Raw genomic sequence first — 17,155 nt, 5'->3', positions numbered from 1 at the left:
AGTTTTGAAGTAAGGCACATCTACCTGCAAACACAGAACCTTCAGTGTTTTGCAGATGCAGTAATTTATAATTTAACACAGTTCTAAACTTGACTAAGCATAAAGTAGCCTGTGATAAGGCTGGGAAATAGGTTTATGGTTCTTTAGTTTCCTTAATTGTATTTTGACATTTTGCCAAAAACCCCACTATACTGCAAGCTCCATGGAATGGTGACACAGCCCTGTTTGCAAGCACTGACAGCCCCTGCACCTCTTTTTTTTGGTAGTCTAGTTTAAAAAAATAAACCAAAACAAAAACACACCACGACCCTGGAAAGTCACTGCAAAAACTAGCTTTCTACATTGAAGAAATGCAGGTGAAAAGACCTCCAAAACCAACCAGTATGTGTATGGAATTCTAGGCATCTGTTTTGGTTGTTTTTTCTTTTTTTTTCTGATTTTTTTTTTTGCTTAGCAGGGGTGGGATGGGAGGGGCAAGTCCTTCATAATGCTGTGTCATCATCTTCTCCAAAGTCCCCCACCAAAAGGGAATGCTTGTCTGGTTCATTGAGAACGATGCTGTTCACTGAACGCTTGTCCGAAAAGAGAGAGTTTATAGAGGCTCTACTGTAATTGATGATTCGATCCATTAGGCTGAGTTTAGGAGAGCCTGTCCCAGCCTCATCAATTCCAACGTGGACACTGATTTCTGATGGGCTCTTGCGCCTCATTTGGCCATGGGCCCGGAACTCAAGCTTCTCAGAACTTGGTTTCTGGTACCTAAGAAAGGAAAAAAAAGCCCAAACCCAAAAGATAACAATACATCTCAGGTTGAAGTAAAGTACACTGAAATATGTCAAGAAATTAGCGTGCGTGCTAATATCATGCAGAAGCCAGAGACATTTATAATTTGATTTATAATAATGTGTTTACAGCTGCACTGTTTCAGAAGCCAGCAAAGTCCTGACAAGATTTCTCACAAATATACAAAGTCCACTAAGGAATTTTCTATTCTGAACACATTTCTGATTTGTACATTTCTCTTCGCATTAGAAATGACATTTTTAAACATTACTGTCGGAAGTGCTTTGGACCAACTGACTCCTCAAGCAAGAACAAAACCAACTGTTGCTAGACACAAACCTGCCTGAACTGTTCTTCAAAAAGCTCTGAAGTCACAGTCCCACACTTATTTTCTGCCACTCAAAGCGAAAGACCTGAGCTTCAAATCCCAATTACAAACCACAAAACCGTTCATACTCACGTCTTTAACAGCAAAGAAGAAAGCACAACAGAGACCGAGGAGGCAGCCATGGCTGCAGACCCCATCCAGGGCTGCAAAACCAACCCAATGGGCAGGAAGACACCTAGAAAAAGAAAACAGCAAGAAGTTCAGAGCAGGAACTCATTCATATACTAACACACACAATTTAATACGGACTGTCTAATTTTAGTTGCATTTCAATATGTTAATAAATAGGATTTTAGTTTAGTGTTAAATATTTAGTACATAAATATTTACGTTCTATCTCAGCTAGAACCTACAGGTGAATTCAGCTGGATCTGTCACTTATTCAGTCCAAAATTCAGAGGTAGACGTGTCTTGCCCACCTTGCAGTAAACTCCTTGTTCACAGGATCAGGCTCACTCAATAAACCTTTCATCTCAAAGTTATTTTCATGTGCTGAGCATATCCATAACAGCCACAATGTGAGTGGAGGACAGCTCATAAATATACCATTGCAACATCCCCAGGCAGAGAATTCTGCACTTACTGACCGTCAGAAATAAAGACAATGGATACTCTTCCACACAATGGTGAATCCCTGTAATCTTCTACCCCCTAAGCACAATCTTACCACTGCAGGGACACATTCACATACCAGCAGCTATGGGAACTCCAATGAGATTGTAAATTAGAGCAAAGACAAAGTTGATCCGGATCCTTTTCACAGTTTTCCTCGATAAATCTATACTTGCTACCACATCCATCAAGTCATCCTGCAAGTCAATACATTTATTGGAGAAGTCAAAGAGAGAAAAAAAAGCACCCACATAGCGCCATCATACTCCTATTTTAAAGCTAACTCCCATACACTGGACGTAGCAGACTACACGTAGTAAGTATTCCATAGGCTGCTCTCGTTTGTCTGCATAGAGCCTGTACAATCAGCACCAATCTTACTGCAGATGCCATTGTAATCCAAACAATGTAACAGCACCACACAGTCCAGCTCGAGACACGGACCACAGCTTCTGTCACGGTGGTTTTGATATGCACAAAGAAGTGACTATAACCTTGGAGGTACTGTGGTATGTTACTGAAATGTAATTTATGTTTGCCAAAGGTCAGGTCACTTTTTCCTCCTTTGCCCACTCTTACCCTTTATTCACCTCAAAATTTGTAGTACTGAGAAAATGGGGAAGTTTCCTTCACAGGATAATTACCACTACACTAAACAAACACAATGAAGACAATCTCTTCTCTGCTCCAGTTCTCCTAGCTTATGAAGGCTGTACACCTCAGCTGTGGTCTGAATCATTCAAGACACCCCGGCCCTTCTAATCCCTCTCATCATCTCATTTTAACGAAGCCCTCTTATTTCTTACCTTAATTAGAACCACATCGGCTGCCTCAATGGCTACATCAGTACCTGTGCCAATAGCAATCCCCACATTGGCCATAGCAAGAGCGGGGGAGTCATTGATACCGTCTCCAACCATGGCCACCCGTTTTCCTTCGTCTTGTAATTGTTTCACTTTGGCTACTTTGTGGGAGGGAAGAACCTCTGCGAACACTTTGGTGATGCCAACCTAAAAACAGAGAAAATACAAAACTGTCTTGCAGCTTTTCTACAAGCTATCAAAGCTTCTTGTGTCTAATAACGTGACGAGGAATGCAGCTTTTCTACAAGCTATCAAAGCTTCTGTGTCTAATAACGTGACGAGGAAGCTGAAACCCATGTTAGCACTCATGAGCTAAAGCTCAAACCCATCTGATATGCAAATACCTCTGAATTCAAGTTGACACCGTTTCCATTCAAAAAGGCTTCTTTAGTCCCCCCCCCCCCTTATTCTAAATTTGTTTACATTCCCATCTTTCACAATAGACCAGTTCCATGCCAGCCACAAGCGATACAAACACGACCCTTGTGCGAGGGTCGTAGTGAGCTTCGAACCCCAAGACATGTAGAACCGCTCACCTGGGAGGCAATAGATCTTGCTGTTTTGCTGTTGTCACCAGTCATGAGGACAACTTCTAATCCCATACTCTTCAAAGTGTACACTGCCAGCTCAGCTTCTGGTTTCACAGTATCAGCGATAGCTATCAAGCCACAAAGCACTCCTACAAGAACAGAAAGAAAGAATGTGTTTGTAACAAAGATCTTTATTGCTTTAGGAAAAAAATGTAACTTGTTTCCCAGTAAGACCAATTCCAGGAACAGTCATATCAACAGCAGAAAGCAGACTGGGAACAGGTATCAGGGCAGCAATGTTTAAAGCAATACAGAGCATGGGCTGTCCAACAAGAACAAAAAAAACCTTTGCTCCTTTCTTCCCCTTGCCTCTCTGAAGTCTTTGTGGTATGTCCAACTCTCCTATCAACTAAGAAAGGCAGGAAGAGGTCTTTCTCATATGCATGCGTTATAAAACCAGCTAATGATTTCTTTTCATCTCATTATTCTGCTCTGGGCAAACTGCTATGACATTACTACTTATTACTTTCTATTTAAATAGTGACAAATCAACCTCTGAATAAAAAAAAGATGGCATTGAACTTACCATCAATAGCTGCTAGAACTGCTGTGCGACCTCTCCGCTCATGTTCTGTCATGGCTTTATCAACTTCAGGTTTAACAAGGAGGCCATTCCTGTTCATCCATTCCCGGTTCCCAATAAGAACAGAGTATTTTTGAGAAGTCATAGTAGCTGAAGGAAGAAAACACAATCCTACCATCACATGGATAATCAGGAAACTTCCCTCCAGCTAATCCTATCCAGGTTCTCCCAGCACGCACTGAAATATCATTACAGAACATCCAAACAGTATTGAGAAAGATTTTCTTCCTGCCCTAAGAATCTTTTCATGTGTTCTTGACAAGGAAGACACTACCATTTCTTCAGAAAGCGGTAGTTACCCCGTCAGTGGGCCAAGAATCACAGGTCAAGGGACAGTAAAGGACCAAGTCCCTTTCTCAGTGCTTCTAATTTAACTGTAACAGCCCACTAGAGTTGAAAGATCTAACAACAAGCTTCTTGATTGAAAACCCATCCGTTGTGCAAATATACGTAATTTCGGCTAGCAAATGGTAACCTGGGATAAGTAAAAACAAAGAGCGAGCTGAAAGACAATCCTTATATAATTTTCCAGCCCCATATTGAACATGTAACTTCAAATTTTATTTATACCAACAGAACGTTTTTAATCAACATATCCTGAGTGATGTGCGAGCAAGACGAACTATTTCATGTGTGCCGTGATGCAAGCCCAGTTCTCCAGGGCAGAAAAAAGTGACCTTATTCTTAAGGATCCTATGACACAAAAGCAAAAATTCTTTATTCTACAAGCCCGAGTTAGCTTACTTGGTAGTTCAGCATCCATAATCAAAGCAGGCTGCACTGATTCGTCCGTATTTTCCTCAATTTTCACAAGTGTCACATTTTTAATATTGTTTTCTTCGACCATTTTATTTTTTCCATAGAGTAATGCTTCAGTATTGGTGACTTTACAACTAATGCCACAGCCTGGAACTACCTGAAAATCTGTACATGTCCCAAGGGTTTCCGAGTCCAGTTCCTAAAGAAAAAGGATGAAACTGAGAAAAATTTTAAATAGATAGAAGCATGCCACATTTACAAACCCAACAGAATAAAGTGCAGTCAAACATTCTAACAGGAGCAGAGAAATATTCAATCAACCACCAAAACATAAGTTTGAGTATCCAGTGCATCTAATACAGTATCAAGTGATTTCTGTGGCTCCACAATTTTCAGCTTTCCCAACTGAAGGCATCAATAACTTTCTAAATAACACAAAACTAACCATACATATTAAGTACTGCAAGAGAAGTCCTTCCATAGCACAAGCTACTCGTTTCCCGGATAAATCACTTACCTTTTTGCAGTATTTTGTTATGGCTACTCCAAGAGGATGCTCGCTATTACTCTCTGCAGTCCCCACTATCGCCAGCATCTTTTTGTGTGGTAGTTGGTTACCCTCCACCAGAAACTTCACCTGCGTCACTTCAGGAGTCCCGTGAGTAATAGTGCCTGTTTTGTCAAACACAACCACCTTTACCTGCAGCGAAACAGGAAGATTTCATTCAATGAACAAAGCTTTAATGCAGAGCTTCCTTGGGAAACCGCTCCATTTAACCAAACTTAGGAACATGTGCCGATTGTGCACCATTTACTGACACGTATCGATGTACCTGTAATGATCTGCTCGGGCAGCAACGGGCAAAACGCCACCGATAGCAGCCTTTAAAGTTCTCAGAACAAACCCCCACATTTCTTACCTTATGGGCCATCTCTAAGGGCTCTCCCCCTTTGATCAGGATGCCGTTCTGAGCTCCTACTCCAGTCCCAACCATCACAGCTGTCGGTGTGGCTAATCCCAGGGAGCAGGGACACGCAATACACAGGACTGTGATAGAGGCTTGGAAAGCAAAGCGGATTATCACCTCGGCTGGAGAAATGCTCTTGTTGTAACCCTAGTGAGAGAAGTTTATTTTAGCAAGAGAAGAAATTGGACAACAGGAACAATGTATTCAACTACACACTGCTGTCAATGCTAAACAAAATCTGCAACTATAGAAGCTGAAGTATTGCTATTAAAAAGTAAAGCACAGGCAAATTATGCAAAAACTAAGATTAATGACTAAATTAATGCCTAATTAACTCATGACTAAGTTCTGTTCTGTACTGCATATACCCACAATCTGTTTTACTTATAGGACATTTTCCTAAACAAGGTACCACATGCTACGACAGCTCTTTAATGCTGTAACGTAATTAAAAGATACTCTATCAACAATAAAGACAATTACAAAAGAAGAGGATACGAAAATCACTGTCCCAGAAACTTAATAAACTCTAATCAGAAATAGGCATGAGCCAAGACACTTGTGATCTAAGCAACCCTAAGATCCAAGTTAGGATCCTGATCCTCCTCTGGCATCAGTAATGAAGATTAATTCCACCGATTTAAAAGATGAATTTACACAGAGCTATGCTAACAGAACTAGATGCAGAATTGGAGGCTTGTGATACAAGAAACTTCTTTTCCGCAGAGAGAAGGAATGGAAATTGGGAAATTTTGATGTTTAGTATTTACTTTTTTTTTAAATTAACCTTTTTTTTAATATTAACTTTCAGGAGTTGGTTAATCACTGCAGATTCTCTTTAAGTATAAATCTACGAGTAATACAGAGTAAAAAAGTATATGAAAAATATAATAATAACAATAATATAATACCTATAGTTAGCAACTGCCTGCAAGGATAATTCGGAAAGGGAACCATCACAGTGTAATAGACTTGTAACTTGTAGGCTAACTATTTTTTAAATATTTCAAAAGGTGCTGAAGGAGACTTACATACCAGAAAGTATTTCTCTACTATTCCAAAATCCACAAATCCAATTATAATCCAGGCAAAAAGGGTAACCACAGAGACAGCCACAATAGCAGGAACAAAGTAGCCACTAAGTTTGTCTGCAAATTGCTGGATGGGAGCCTACACAGGAGAAATACATGTCAGCTCCAGCAACATTACGCTTTCTCTCTTCTATGCCTTCAGACAGATATAATCACAGCTTCTGCTGGCAGCACATTTGACATACCACACTTTATATTTACTTAATAAGACAGTAAGACTTAGAAGAGTAGGCTGTATCAAAGTTCTTATTCAGCAAGATACTTCATTATGCAACTGCAATTCAAATGTAAGCAATCTCAACCAGTCGTCAAATCATTTTGTATGCTGATGGCCCAACAATAAGACAAAACCCAACTGCTCAATTTGATAATACTCCACCTTTGAGGTCTGGGCCTCCTCCACAAGTTTAACAATCTGTGAAAGAGTTGTGTCAGCTCCGACGTGGGTTGCCGAAATCAGTAGTGATCCATTCTGATTAATAGAACCTGCAATAACTGTATTGCCGGGTTTTTTAGTCACAGGCATCGCTTCACCTAAGGGAAGGTCAACAACAGATACTAAGGTATCGTTTTCAGCAATACTATAAAACAATATTATTAATTTATATTATATATAATATTATACCAACTCCTAACATGCCATTAGAAGAGTGCGGAGAACATCAGCTTCAACTTGCCTTCATCAGATTTGTATAAAGGAAAAGAAAAACATTTTTACGCTTGCAAAAAGTAAATGCTTACCTGTGATAAGAGATTCATCTACCATAGAGTGTCCTTCAATAACACGACCATCCACTGGGAATTTGCCTCCTGGGATCACTCTGACAATGTCACCTCGTTGAACCAGCTCGACATCAACTTGCTCTTCACTAGAATGATGTAGAGTGTTTTTAATAAGAGATCGTTAACTGAAGTTACCCAGGCAAGAGGAGTTGTCACTATACACAAAGCACAACCCCATTGGTCGACATTGTTAACGTATACAAAAACTGTCAGAAGAAAGGCCATTTTAAAGAGCACTATGATTATTTTATCATAATTTTATTTACTTTCCACTAAAATACACTCATTTTCTTATCACAGCAAAAATTATCAAGATTCCAGTAACGCAAAGCAGAGCAGTGTTAAATTTTTCCACATTTTAACATTTGTATCTGGTAAATCTGCAGTTATTTGCTTTATAGTTCTATAGAATGGTAACATTTGTCTGTGAATTAAGCACACTAACAACAAAAAAAAGGAACAACAGAAAAAGCAAATGACAAAGCAAGATACCTTAAGAGAACGTTATCAGGGCCCAAGGTAACAATAGTAGCTTCAGTAGCTTGTAACGAAATTAGTCTTGCCAGTGCTTCTGATGTTTTACCCTAGAATAGTAATTTTCACATTTTTCTGACTATGCTATTGAAAAAAATTACTGGGTAAATGACAACTGCATATGTTGCAATTTACCCTATTAAGAAAACACTTTCTGCAAACACACTTACATTAAGTCATTTCATATTTTCACTAGTTCAGTTACTGACGATGATTTTACAACACGGAAAGTTAAAAGAACCTAACAAAGCTTTTTCAAGGGATTTTTTTTTAAGGTATGTAAAATTCTGATCTTAAGTGTCTTGCAGCTTGCAGATATGATGTACTTTTATTTTCCTTACCTTTGCAACGTGCTCCAGCCACCGGCCCAGTGAGATGAACACAAACAGCATAGGAGGTGTGTCAAAGAAAGTCACGGGGTTTACTTTTGCTTTCTCAGCCATTGCAACTAGGAGAATAACAAACGAGTAGACAAATGCGATGGAGGTTGCCAAAACAATGAGCACGTCCATATTTGCAGTTTTGTGCTTCAGGGCTTTGTATGCCTGTATATAGAAGTGCCAGCCTCCAAATATCTGTAATAGGAGCGTCAGTTGTATTTTAGACACACACTGGCAACACACAGCAGCATTTCTATTAGAGAGGGTGAAACCCATTTTATTTGCGTTATTTGCCTTCTCCATCTCTTCCTGAAGAAAATCCCAGCTCCAGCTAAGGGCTATGATCTCTACCGCGGTACTCTCAGGTTTTCCCACATCCACCCAATTCCACCAGCTCCCCACATCTACCAGTGCAGGTGGGCAGGCTGCTTCGGATGCTGCCTGGCTGCACACCACCTCTACAATAGCCTGCCCGTGACGGTCCCCAGCACCACTTATTTTGGCAACAGCAGAAGTACATAACAACCTCAAAAACATTTTGAATCAGAATAATCAGTCACTTTTCAAGTCTCATTTCTTCACTGCCTTCCATTTTGAGTGTTTAAGCCCAACAAACTAGCAATTGTCTTATTTCCACTTACCTGTACAGGGACGCACAGTAAAAATGACAGAAAATTCATAACAGACAATCCTGGTAGGAGCTGGTGTTCCAAGACCATAGAGGAGTGAAGGGCCTCCATCTCCTCATCACTCATGTTGTGATGTGCGTGAGCATCTGCAAGTTGATTGTCCATAACCATCATGTAAATCATCATCCCCATGACAGGAATACAGAAAACAAGACTCACAACAAAAGACCTCTTCCACCTCAGATTGAAATAAAGAAAAAAAAGAAAAATTGATTTGCAGTCAAGTGCTGGATAACATTTTAGCTAGCAAATCTACGCAGTCACAAAAAAATATTTCATAACTTTACTCTTAATTAAAAAAGAAGAATCAAAGATGTTTGTAGAATCTAAATACGTTCAGGAATACTTACTGCCTTATTTCCTGTTTGTGATCTAGATGACTAGCAGATCTATCTTTTTTCACTAATGAAGTAGTGAAACCTAAATCCTAAGGAAAAAAACATAACAATAAAAAAAAGAGAACAGTCCATTTTTAAAGACACTTTGTGCTCATAGAAAGTCACTGACAGATTATGGTGCCAGCCTCACATTTGATTTACTTTATTAACATTTCTGATATGATTGTTACAATTTTTTTAGTTACCTTGCAAAGAGAGAAAAGCAATCTGATGTAGAAATCAACCTTTCTAGAACACTGAAATGCTATTTTAAAATGTGGCTTTCCAAAACGGTTATTCCTGAAGCACGGAAATAGAGAAATTGAGGGAGAACGCCAAGAAACTTATTTCACATCTTGCCTGCTACAGTACTCGTGGATGTGCTTCATTTTTCTGCAAAACTATAGCTGGCATCTTCAACTCTACCATGGCCTGGCTTTGCTGGTATTTCTGTTTAAAAACGCTGATAAAGTCATAACAGAGCATTGCTTCTGAGCCAGAACACACACATTATCTGCAGAAACTTGCACTAAGACAACAGCAGATGGAAGAAAGGAGACTGACTTTTTTTCTCCCCTTTAATACTCTTCCCTTCTGTTTCTGGGGTATGTAACTCTTCAAAGGACACTGGATATTTTATGAGACTTGGTGCCTTCATGAAACTTACCCTTACCACCTGTATAACATCTCGAGGACCTATAATCTCAGGATCATATTTAATGTGGGCTTTGTTGGTCGCAAGAGCTACAGAGCAGTACAAAACACCATTAGTCTTCATGAGGGTGGATTCTATTTTGTGTACACAAGAAGCACATGTCATTCCTCTCACCTGTAAAATAAAAGGTTCCTTCCTGTTACCAAACCAGAGGTTACTCAGCAAATGCATCTTAAAAAGCAGGAAAAGAAAAGCACTTATGACTGTCCTGAAATACTTATTGCATATTTCTGAGGTTTGAAGCAGTGAGATGGAGCTTTCTAGTTAAGGATGAGAGCACTATGGAGGAAGCATAGCATAGAGACAAGGTTATTGAGCTCTGCTAAAGCTCTTCTGACTCTTCAAGTTCAGAGCAGGGGTACTCTGAGCTAGAGTCAGCCACAAATAAAAAAAAAAAAAAAAAAGGACATTCCTGCAATAGGCAGAGTAATGAAAAAACCACAGGAGTATTTATCTGACTTGAGTGCAGGAGTGAGCCAGCACAGTTTGCAGGAAAAGATACAGTTTGTGATACATGCCTGATGTACTCTTGTATTTTATCTTTTGTAAATTAAGCTCTGTTATATGAGTAACACTATAGGAAGCGGATGCTTACACAAGCACATCCGAAAGATAAAAGTAATAGAGACAGGGTTGGTAGGTTTTAATTACTAGCTTACAACAAGTTCCAGAATTCCATCTCCTTCCCCACAGTTTTCCATCACGGTAGCTCCAAATCCCAGTTCCCGTATGAGCTCTGCGATAGCTGAAGGGTGTATGACAGCAGGATTATACCTCACTTCTGCTTTTCCTGCCATTAGGGCAACGAGTATTGAGTGTATTCCTAGACAACAAAACGTGTGAATGGCACATAATGTTTAAGAAAGACACTGCATTTACAGTAACGTGATGGAATAATAGCAATTTATTGAAATTGAGAAAGCTACCATATTGTAGGTACATATAAAGAAAACCATCATTATTTCTGGAAGATATATTAACAATGCAAGAAAAGCACCTAAGTGCAGGTGTGACAGATGAAAGTATTACTCCATGATTTGTATGTTTCTAACAGTCTAATTACAAACATCCAGTCTATGCTACATGAAAAGAATAAATTTTTACTTAAAAGAAGTTATTCTAAAACACAGTTCAGCATATTTTTCTGATCTGCATTTACCATTTCTAAAAGACTTTTCTTCAAGAGAGAGCATGTATGAGAAAGGGTAGATGTAATAACATGCAACCCTGCTGTACGCTAGGTGGAAAGGATTTCGATTCATCCATTTTCTAGGATGAAAAAAATTAAACTCCAGGTTAACTTGGAACACATCCATCTCCATTACAGTAATTAAACACAGTCTACATTAATGACTCTTCATTACATCATAGTCATGCAACTATTTGTTCCTGCAAATGTAGTCATCACACTGACAGCAGACAGACAGCTGTCCTGACTCGCAGAACTAACACCACCCTATGTCCCTTTCATCCATATTAACACTGTCCCTCTCGAATAGTTCCCTTCCTCACACAGGCACATATGCTTCTGCCTTTAAGTTGCAGAGCTGGGCATGTCCCTGCAGTAGAAAAGATTTTAGTATCTGAACCGTATTTGATCCCTATATTCTCTTTGGAGCACTCCAACTCCTGCTTTTGCGAAGGCACTCCAGCCAGGACACGCACAAAGCAGCAAGAATGACGCTGTTTTCATCCTATGAACCAACAGCAAGCAGACCATGTTCTTACCCATGAAACACACGAGCAACAGTACTTCTAGCAACCCACCCATTAAAAATGCCGTGCAATAGCTAGATGGGTTCTCTAAAAGAAATGCTTAGAATTTAACAGATTACACTGACATTATCTTACCATCTTCTCTTCTCAAATTTCTCTCAATGTTGGCTACACACGAAGCACACGTCATTCCTGTGACTTGGACATAGCACTTGGATATAGTCTTTGTCTCTGGCCTAGCAAGGTGGACTGCTGATGCTTTGGAGGAAGGCTCGGTTCTGTGAGACTCCAGCTGCACTTTGTGTGAGGGCTGAGCCATCGCCACAGGTAGTTCTGCCTTTGCTGAAAAGGAAATTCCAATTCATGACGTTATGAATAACCATTGCAATGAGGTATGAGCTGGTACTACATCAGCCATAAATACATGCTGCTGTAAATTTAGACCTTTTCTTTATATTTCCAGATATCTCAATCACTTTTAATTAATCTGCTGTATTAAAGGAAGTGCACGTATAGTTTATCATCTCATTGACACTGAAGATATAAAGCTTCTCTTGGTAGGCACAAAGTATACGTCCACTACTAAGTTTCATCTTGGGTGGTACCAAATCCTAAACAGAACTGCACAATCCTTTTACATTTAAAAGTTTAATACATCGTTACCTGATAAAGATGCATCAAATCCCATATCCTCTATTGAGGACCGCAAGTCTTCTGTGCACGTTTGCAGAGGGTCATATTCTATAGTCCCATTGTGATCCGTGAGAGAGACGTGAACAGACTTTACACCTGCCTTTTCGGACAGGACTCCCTCAATCGACTGCACACAAGAGTTGCAAGTCATTCCCTCAATATTTATCACAACAACTTGAGTAAGGGGCTGACTAGCATCCTTCAAAGCTGGATGAGGAGACTTCAGTGGAGACGCTAGCACGGGGAAAAGTGCTACATTGTCATATTCGTCAGGAAGGCTGACTTTAAATGTCTCTGGAGACACTGCCTCTATGGCTTTTCTCAGCACATCTATGCTAATTAAGTTTGGGTTATAGTTTATAACAGCAGATCTCTTCTCTAATGAAACAACTATACTCGCTACGGATGGGAGTGCTGATATGGTACTCTGAATATTGAGGACACATGAACTGCAGTGCATGCCATCAATTCTGAAGACAACTGTCTTTGTATCATTCATTTTCGAGTCTTCTTTCCGTGCTGTCTCTGAGCCTTTGGTCTGAGCGTTCCTCAACCTTTCCAGGTCAATAGCACTGAGCTTGAGAGGTCTGGGCTGCTTTTTCAAAGATGCCGTGAAGCCCGCAGCTTCAATTTGATCTATGATTTCTTCTGCTCTAATTAGATGAGGCTGGTAGACAACAACAGCTTCCTGATTGTCCAAGGACACTGAAAATTAATAAAAGTAAGTGTGCATTAATGCCCTAGGCATAATAAGCACATTGCCCTAAGAGCAACAGATCTTGTCAACGCTTTCCAAGAATGCTTTAAACGCTCAGAAACGTAACTGCAACAGAAAGGAGATTTAATGGGTTTGGTAAACATCAAACAATTCACTTCTTCAACCATTTTTTGTCTTGTAGTACAAGAATTTTCAGCTCCTCTTTTCTTCAGTTTTTTGCTCTTTCCCCAGGACTTGCACAAATGACATTACTATTTCCTACTAAATTTATCCTTTCACCAGGGGTCTGGGGCAATACCTTTATGCCAAACCTACTTATACAGATAATTTTGTCCTGCCTTTTAGGTACAATCACATACATGCCCATATTAATTTTTAGTTGAACAGAAAACATAAACCAGTATTAATTACAATAAAAAAAAAAAGACATCTGGGATGAGATATTCTAAACCTGGCAATAAAATTCTGGAACACGACTAGTCCAGGCTCGTTACCAAATTACAAAGCAACCACCGAATCCTGTCACACACGTCACAGTAACAGCCTCACCGCCAGATGGGCCCCCTTCTTGACTTCTAGTCCAAATTAAGCACGTAACTAAATACCTGGTACCACAAAAGTAACCATCACACTAAGCTATCTAATCTAAACCCAAGAGAACAGCACAGTGAACTTCAATTTACATAAAAACACACAAAGGTTTTACCTTTAATCCTTTGAATCCCTTGCAATTTGCCAATCTTCCCCTCAATGGTGCTGGTGCAGGAATGACAGGTCATCCCCTCTACTTTCAGGCGCAGCACAACGCTACTTGCTTGAGACCAGCCGGAATCTTCACAAGTTGCAGGCATTCCCTCTGGTGCAGAGATATTTAAATCTACTCCTGGGACCATCTGGAGAATCTGTTTGCCATTTATAACGGAAGAGATGAAAGTCACCACTGCAGTGTTTTGATCGGAGGACATTTTAACGTCCACAATACCTTTGTTCTTTAGTAGAGTATTACAAATCTGTTTAGGTGTTAGAGCTGATGGACTAGGAACAGTAAGAAAAACAGTGTCAGGTAGAACAGGTTGTGGGTTTGAATCAGTTAACGTCGCATCAAATCCCATCTCATATATCGCTTCCTGCAGTGTTGCTGGAGTCTGCAGTTTTGAGTCATAAATGATGACTGCATTCTTATCCTCTAGAGATACCTTGCATGGGGAAAAAAAAACCACAACACAAAACCAAAGCAATTTAGCAAACTGCAATACTAAGAGATGGGAACTAATATCCTGCATGAGACTAGAAACAGCTTTCACGCGCATGTATTATTAATACTTGTCCAGTATAATTTTATCCATCACTACTCACTTTGAAGAGTAAAGCCACATCAAGAGCCACCATAAATTAACTTCTGCTCACCTGTGCAACAACACGGCTAGAAAGAACAGATTTTTTTTTTCCCCCCACCAGTTTCAGAGTCCTTTACAAGTCTGTCTGGCTTGTGACATCCAGACAGCACCAACACATTTAACAAAACTTCCAGAGCCAAACTCTCTTGACCTATGATGAGTAACCCAATTCAAACTCAAAAGCAAAACAGCCCACAGAAAAAATTCTAATCCCATGTCCATTTCTGCATTTAGTAATTACCCTTAGGCTAGAAGGATGGAAGAAAACACTTTGAAAAAACCCACAGATGTAAGCAGCAGCAAAAGGAGTCCAGTATTTCTAGGCATCTTGGGCGCAGGCTGTTAACTCGCTGTGAGCAATAAAGTGCATCAGGCTTCACAGAACAAAATTCAATTTCAAAATCTGACACATGACAAACATTAAAGCAGCTGTTTTTCCTCTCTCTGTACATTTTGGTGATCCAGAGACGTCCTGATTTGGTACTAACCTTTCACATCAGATGGTACAAGTATCCCCAATTTAATTTCCTCCCAACTGATGATCTATCAAACACAATTACTGCAGTTTCCAAAAGGGAAAGCTGATGCCTGCCAGAGGCCCAGCACAATATCATTCAATTCTATCTTTCCTCTGGGCAAAGGTACAACCTAAAGACCACAGTCACGATTAAATTAGATCAGTTAAATCATTTTAAGAACCACCTTTCTTCATTTTTGTCCCAATTACGGGCCTTAGCAGAATGAGCAACATGAACACTTATTGGCTTCATTGTGTTGGGGGCAAAATAACCTAAATGCAGCTCTGTTTGTCTGTATTAGCCATCTCACATTAACCTCCCTTCCTGACCCAATTCATAATCACTAAACAGAACCCTGTTTTACTATTCTCAGATACTTTTCTGAAACAAATGATCTGTCTAAATTGAAGTTATGATGCTGTAATGAGGATAATTACTAAGTATGACCTCTTAAAGTTTCTTGTAGTCCTGTTCTGCCAAGTTTTTGTAATATATTTTCTTGACAAGAGTAGTCTTAAAAATAGTACTCAGCTTTGGGATAAGGTATTTACCTTAAAACCTAAACACAAAACTCTTAATAAAGTCCTTTTAAAAAACCTGCTTCATTCCTTATGTAAAAGACACTATGGGATGCACATTGTCTTCAATCGATCAAGGTAATGTATGAAATACTAATAAAATATTGATATCTCCTCATAGCTAAGAAAAAAAAGTCAAAATCGAGTCAGATCAAGGGATTTCAGATTATGGGCAAGCCAAGTAACTCTGTTAACAGTTCAAGACTACAGTTCTGCTGCTCTCTCTCTCATTTCCTCATGGACAGTACAAAGGAAAGAAAACTTCCAACGCTTGAAACAACCAGACAGACTTTGTCACTTGGATTACCTGCTGCTCTCATTTCATGAACCACAACTAAGCAGCTTTATTTTTCATGGTGGATCACCTACCACATAATTAACTGACACCTCAAGCCCACAAACGCTTTTGAACATGTGCAAGTGGCCTCTGTGTGCTATCAGTCTGAAAGAAAAGGGCAGGAGGCTTGTGAGCAAATCCTGACATTTATTCAGTATAAGGGACATGGACAACTCGCTTTTTTCACCAGTGTAAGTTCTTCGTAAGCTTTGGTTTATTATCTAGATTTTTTTATCTAGGGTTTGCTTTATCTTTTTAAAAAATTTTATGCTCTTGCCTTTTTTTTGACTTTTTTTCTCATTACTTCACAATCCTGAATTACTTGTAAGGCAGGAAGAGTGACAGCTAGAATCACAGAATGGTTCGGGTTGGAAGGAACCTTAGAGATCACCTAGTTCCAACCCCCTGCCATGGGCAGGGACACCTCCCACTAGATAACTCCTTAGCTCCCACTGCAGCTAAGCAAGCATTTGTTTTTCTCTTAAACCAGAAACACACTAATGTAATTCTAACATCAGCTTCCCTGGAAACATACAGAAGATACTCTTTCCACATATTTTCCTCCCTTGGTGCATATTTTATCAGGGTTTCTTGTGTAACAACAAAGCTTTGTAAAGAAACAGCGAGAGTGTTACTTACTTTAATGTTATGGACACCATTCATCTGCCCAACATGCTGTTTGATGGTCTGAACGCAGGAATTGCATGTCATCCCCTCCACATCTATGACTATGGATTTTGCCGCCATCTTCAAATTCTACTCAAGTCTTCTCATTGCTGTTGGCCAAAAACAACTAAGACATTTGTTCTTAAATCATTTCACAAAGATTGAAATCAAAGCAGGGATTTAACAGATGATGTACTTGGCCACATGTAACTCAGCAGATGTCAAAATCTGAGCAAAGCTGAACAGAAGGAAAAGTTCAGGTATTTATTTATTCCTATGAATCTTCAAAAAGGGAAAGTGTTCAGACATTTATTATTTGATTTGTATTACAATCAAGATCATTTAATCACATGTAGCAAGCTGTGATTCACTTGTGAGATGAAACTATAGGGAAAAGCAAGTGAGAAAGAGAGAGAT

General features: G+C 39.5%; 1 protein-coding gene across 1 annotated transcript; it reads right to left on the bottom strand.

The window, feature by feature from the left end:
- Positions 1–422: 422 nt before the first annotated feature.
- ATP7A (ATPase, Cu++ transporting, alpha polypeptide) lies at positions 423–16,819 on the bottom strand. Its single transcript, XM_010074505.1, has 22 exons — positions 16,712–16,819; positions 13,949–14,438; positions 12,495–13,229; positions 11,967–12,173; positions 10,775–10,938; positions 10,068–10,229; positions 9,374–9,450; positions 8,976–9,201; positions 8,296–8,529; positions 7,913–8,004; positions 7,379–7,506; positions 7,017–7,171; positions 6,582–6,716; positions 5,499–5,693; positions 5,096–5,278; positions 4,564–4,777; positions 3,763–3,909; positions 3,183–3,325; positions 2,590–2,793; positions 1,863–1,980; positions 1,244–1,346; positions 423–759 (listed from the first exon to the last, which is right to left on the bottom strand). The coding sequence occupies exons 1-22, from the start codon at positions 16,817–16,819 to the stop codon at positions 483–485; spliced, it is 4,497 nt and encodes a 1,498-aa protein (XP_010072807.1). The 3' UTR covers positions 423–482.
- Positions 16,820–17,155: the final 336 nt, after the last annotated feature.

This window comes from Pterocles gutturalis, unplaced genomic scaffold, assembly GCF_000699245.1.
Source record: "Pterocles gutturalis isolate BGI_N339 unplaced genomic scaffold, ASM69924v1 scaffold23552, whole genome shotgun sequence".
Lineage (NCBI taxonomy): Eukaryota > Metazoa > Chordata > Aves > Pterocliformes > Pteroclidae > Pterocles > Pterocles gutturalis.
This window is presented reverse-complemented; position numbering and strand designations above follow the sequence as displayed.

Coding starts and splice junctions, on each gene's coding strand:
- ATP7A (XM_010074505.1), bottom strand. CDS start 16,819: ATGGCGGCAAAATCCATAGTCATAGATGTGGAGGGGATGACATGCAAT. Junction 9,451..10,067: donor ATGTTATACAGGTGGTAAGG/GTAAGTTTCATG, acceptor TTTTTTCCTTAG/GATTTAGGTTTCACTACTTC. Junction 7,507..7,912: donor CCTGATAACGTTCTCTTAAG/GTATCTTGCTTT, acceptor ACATCATTCTAG/TGAAGAGCAAGTTGATGTCG.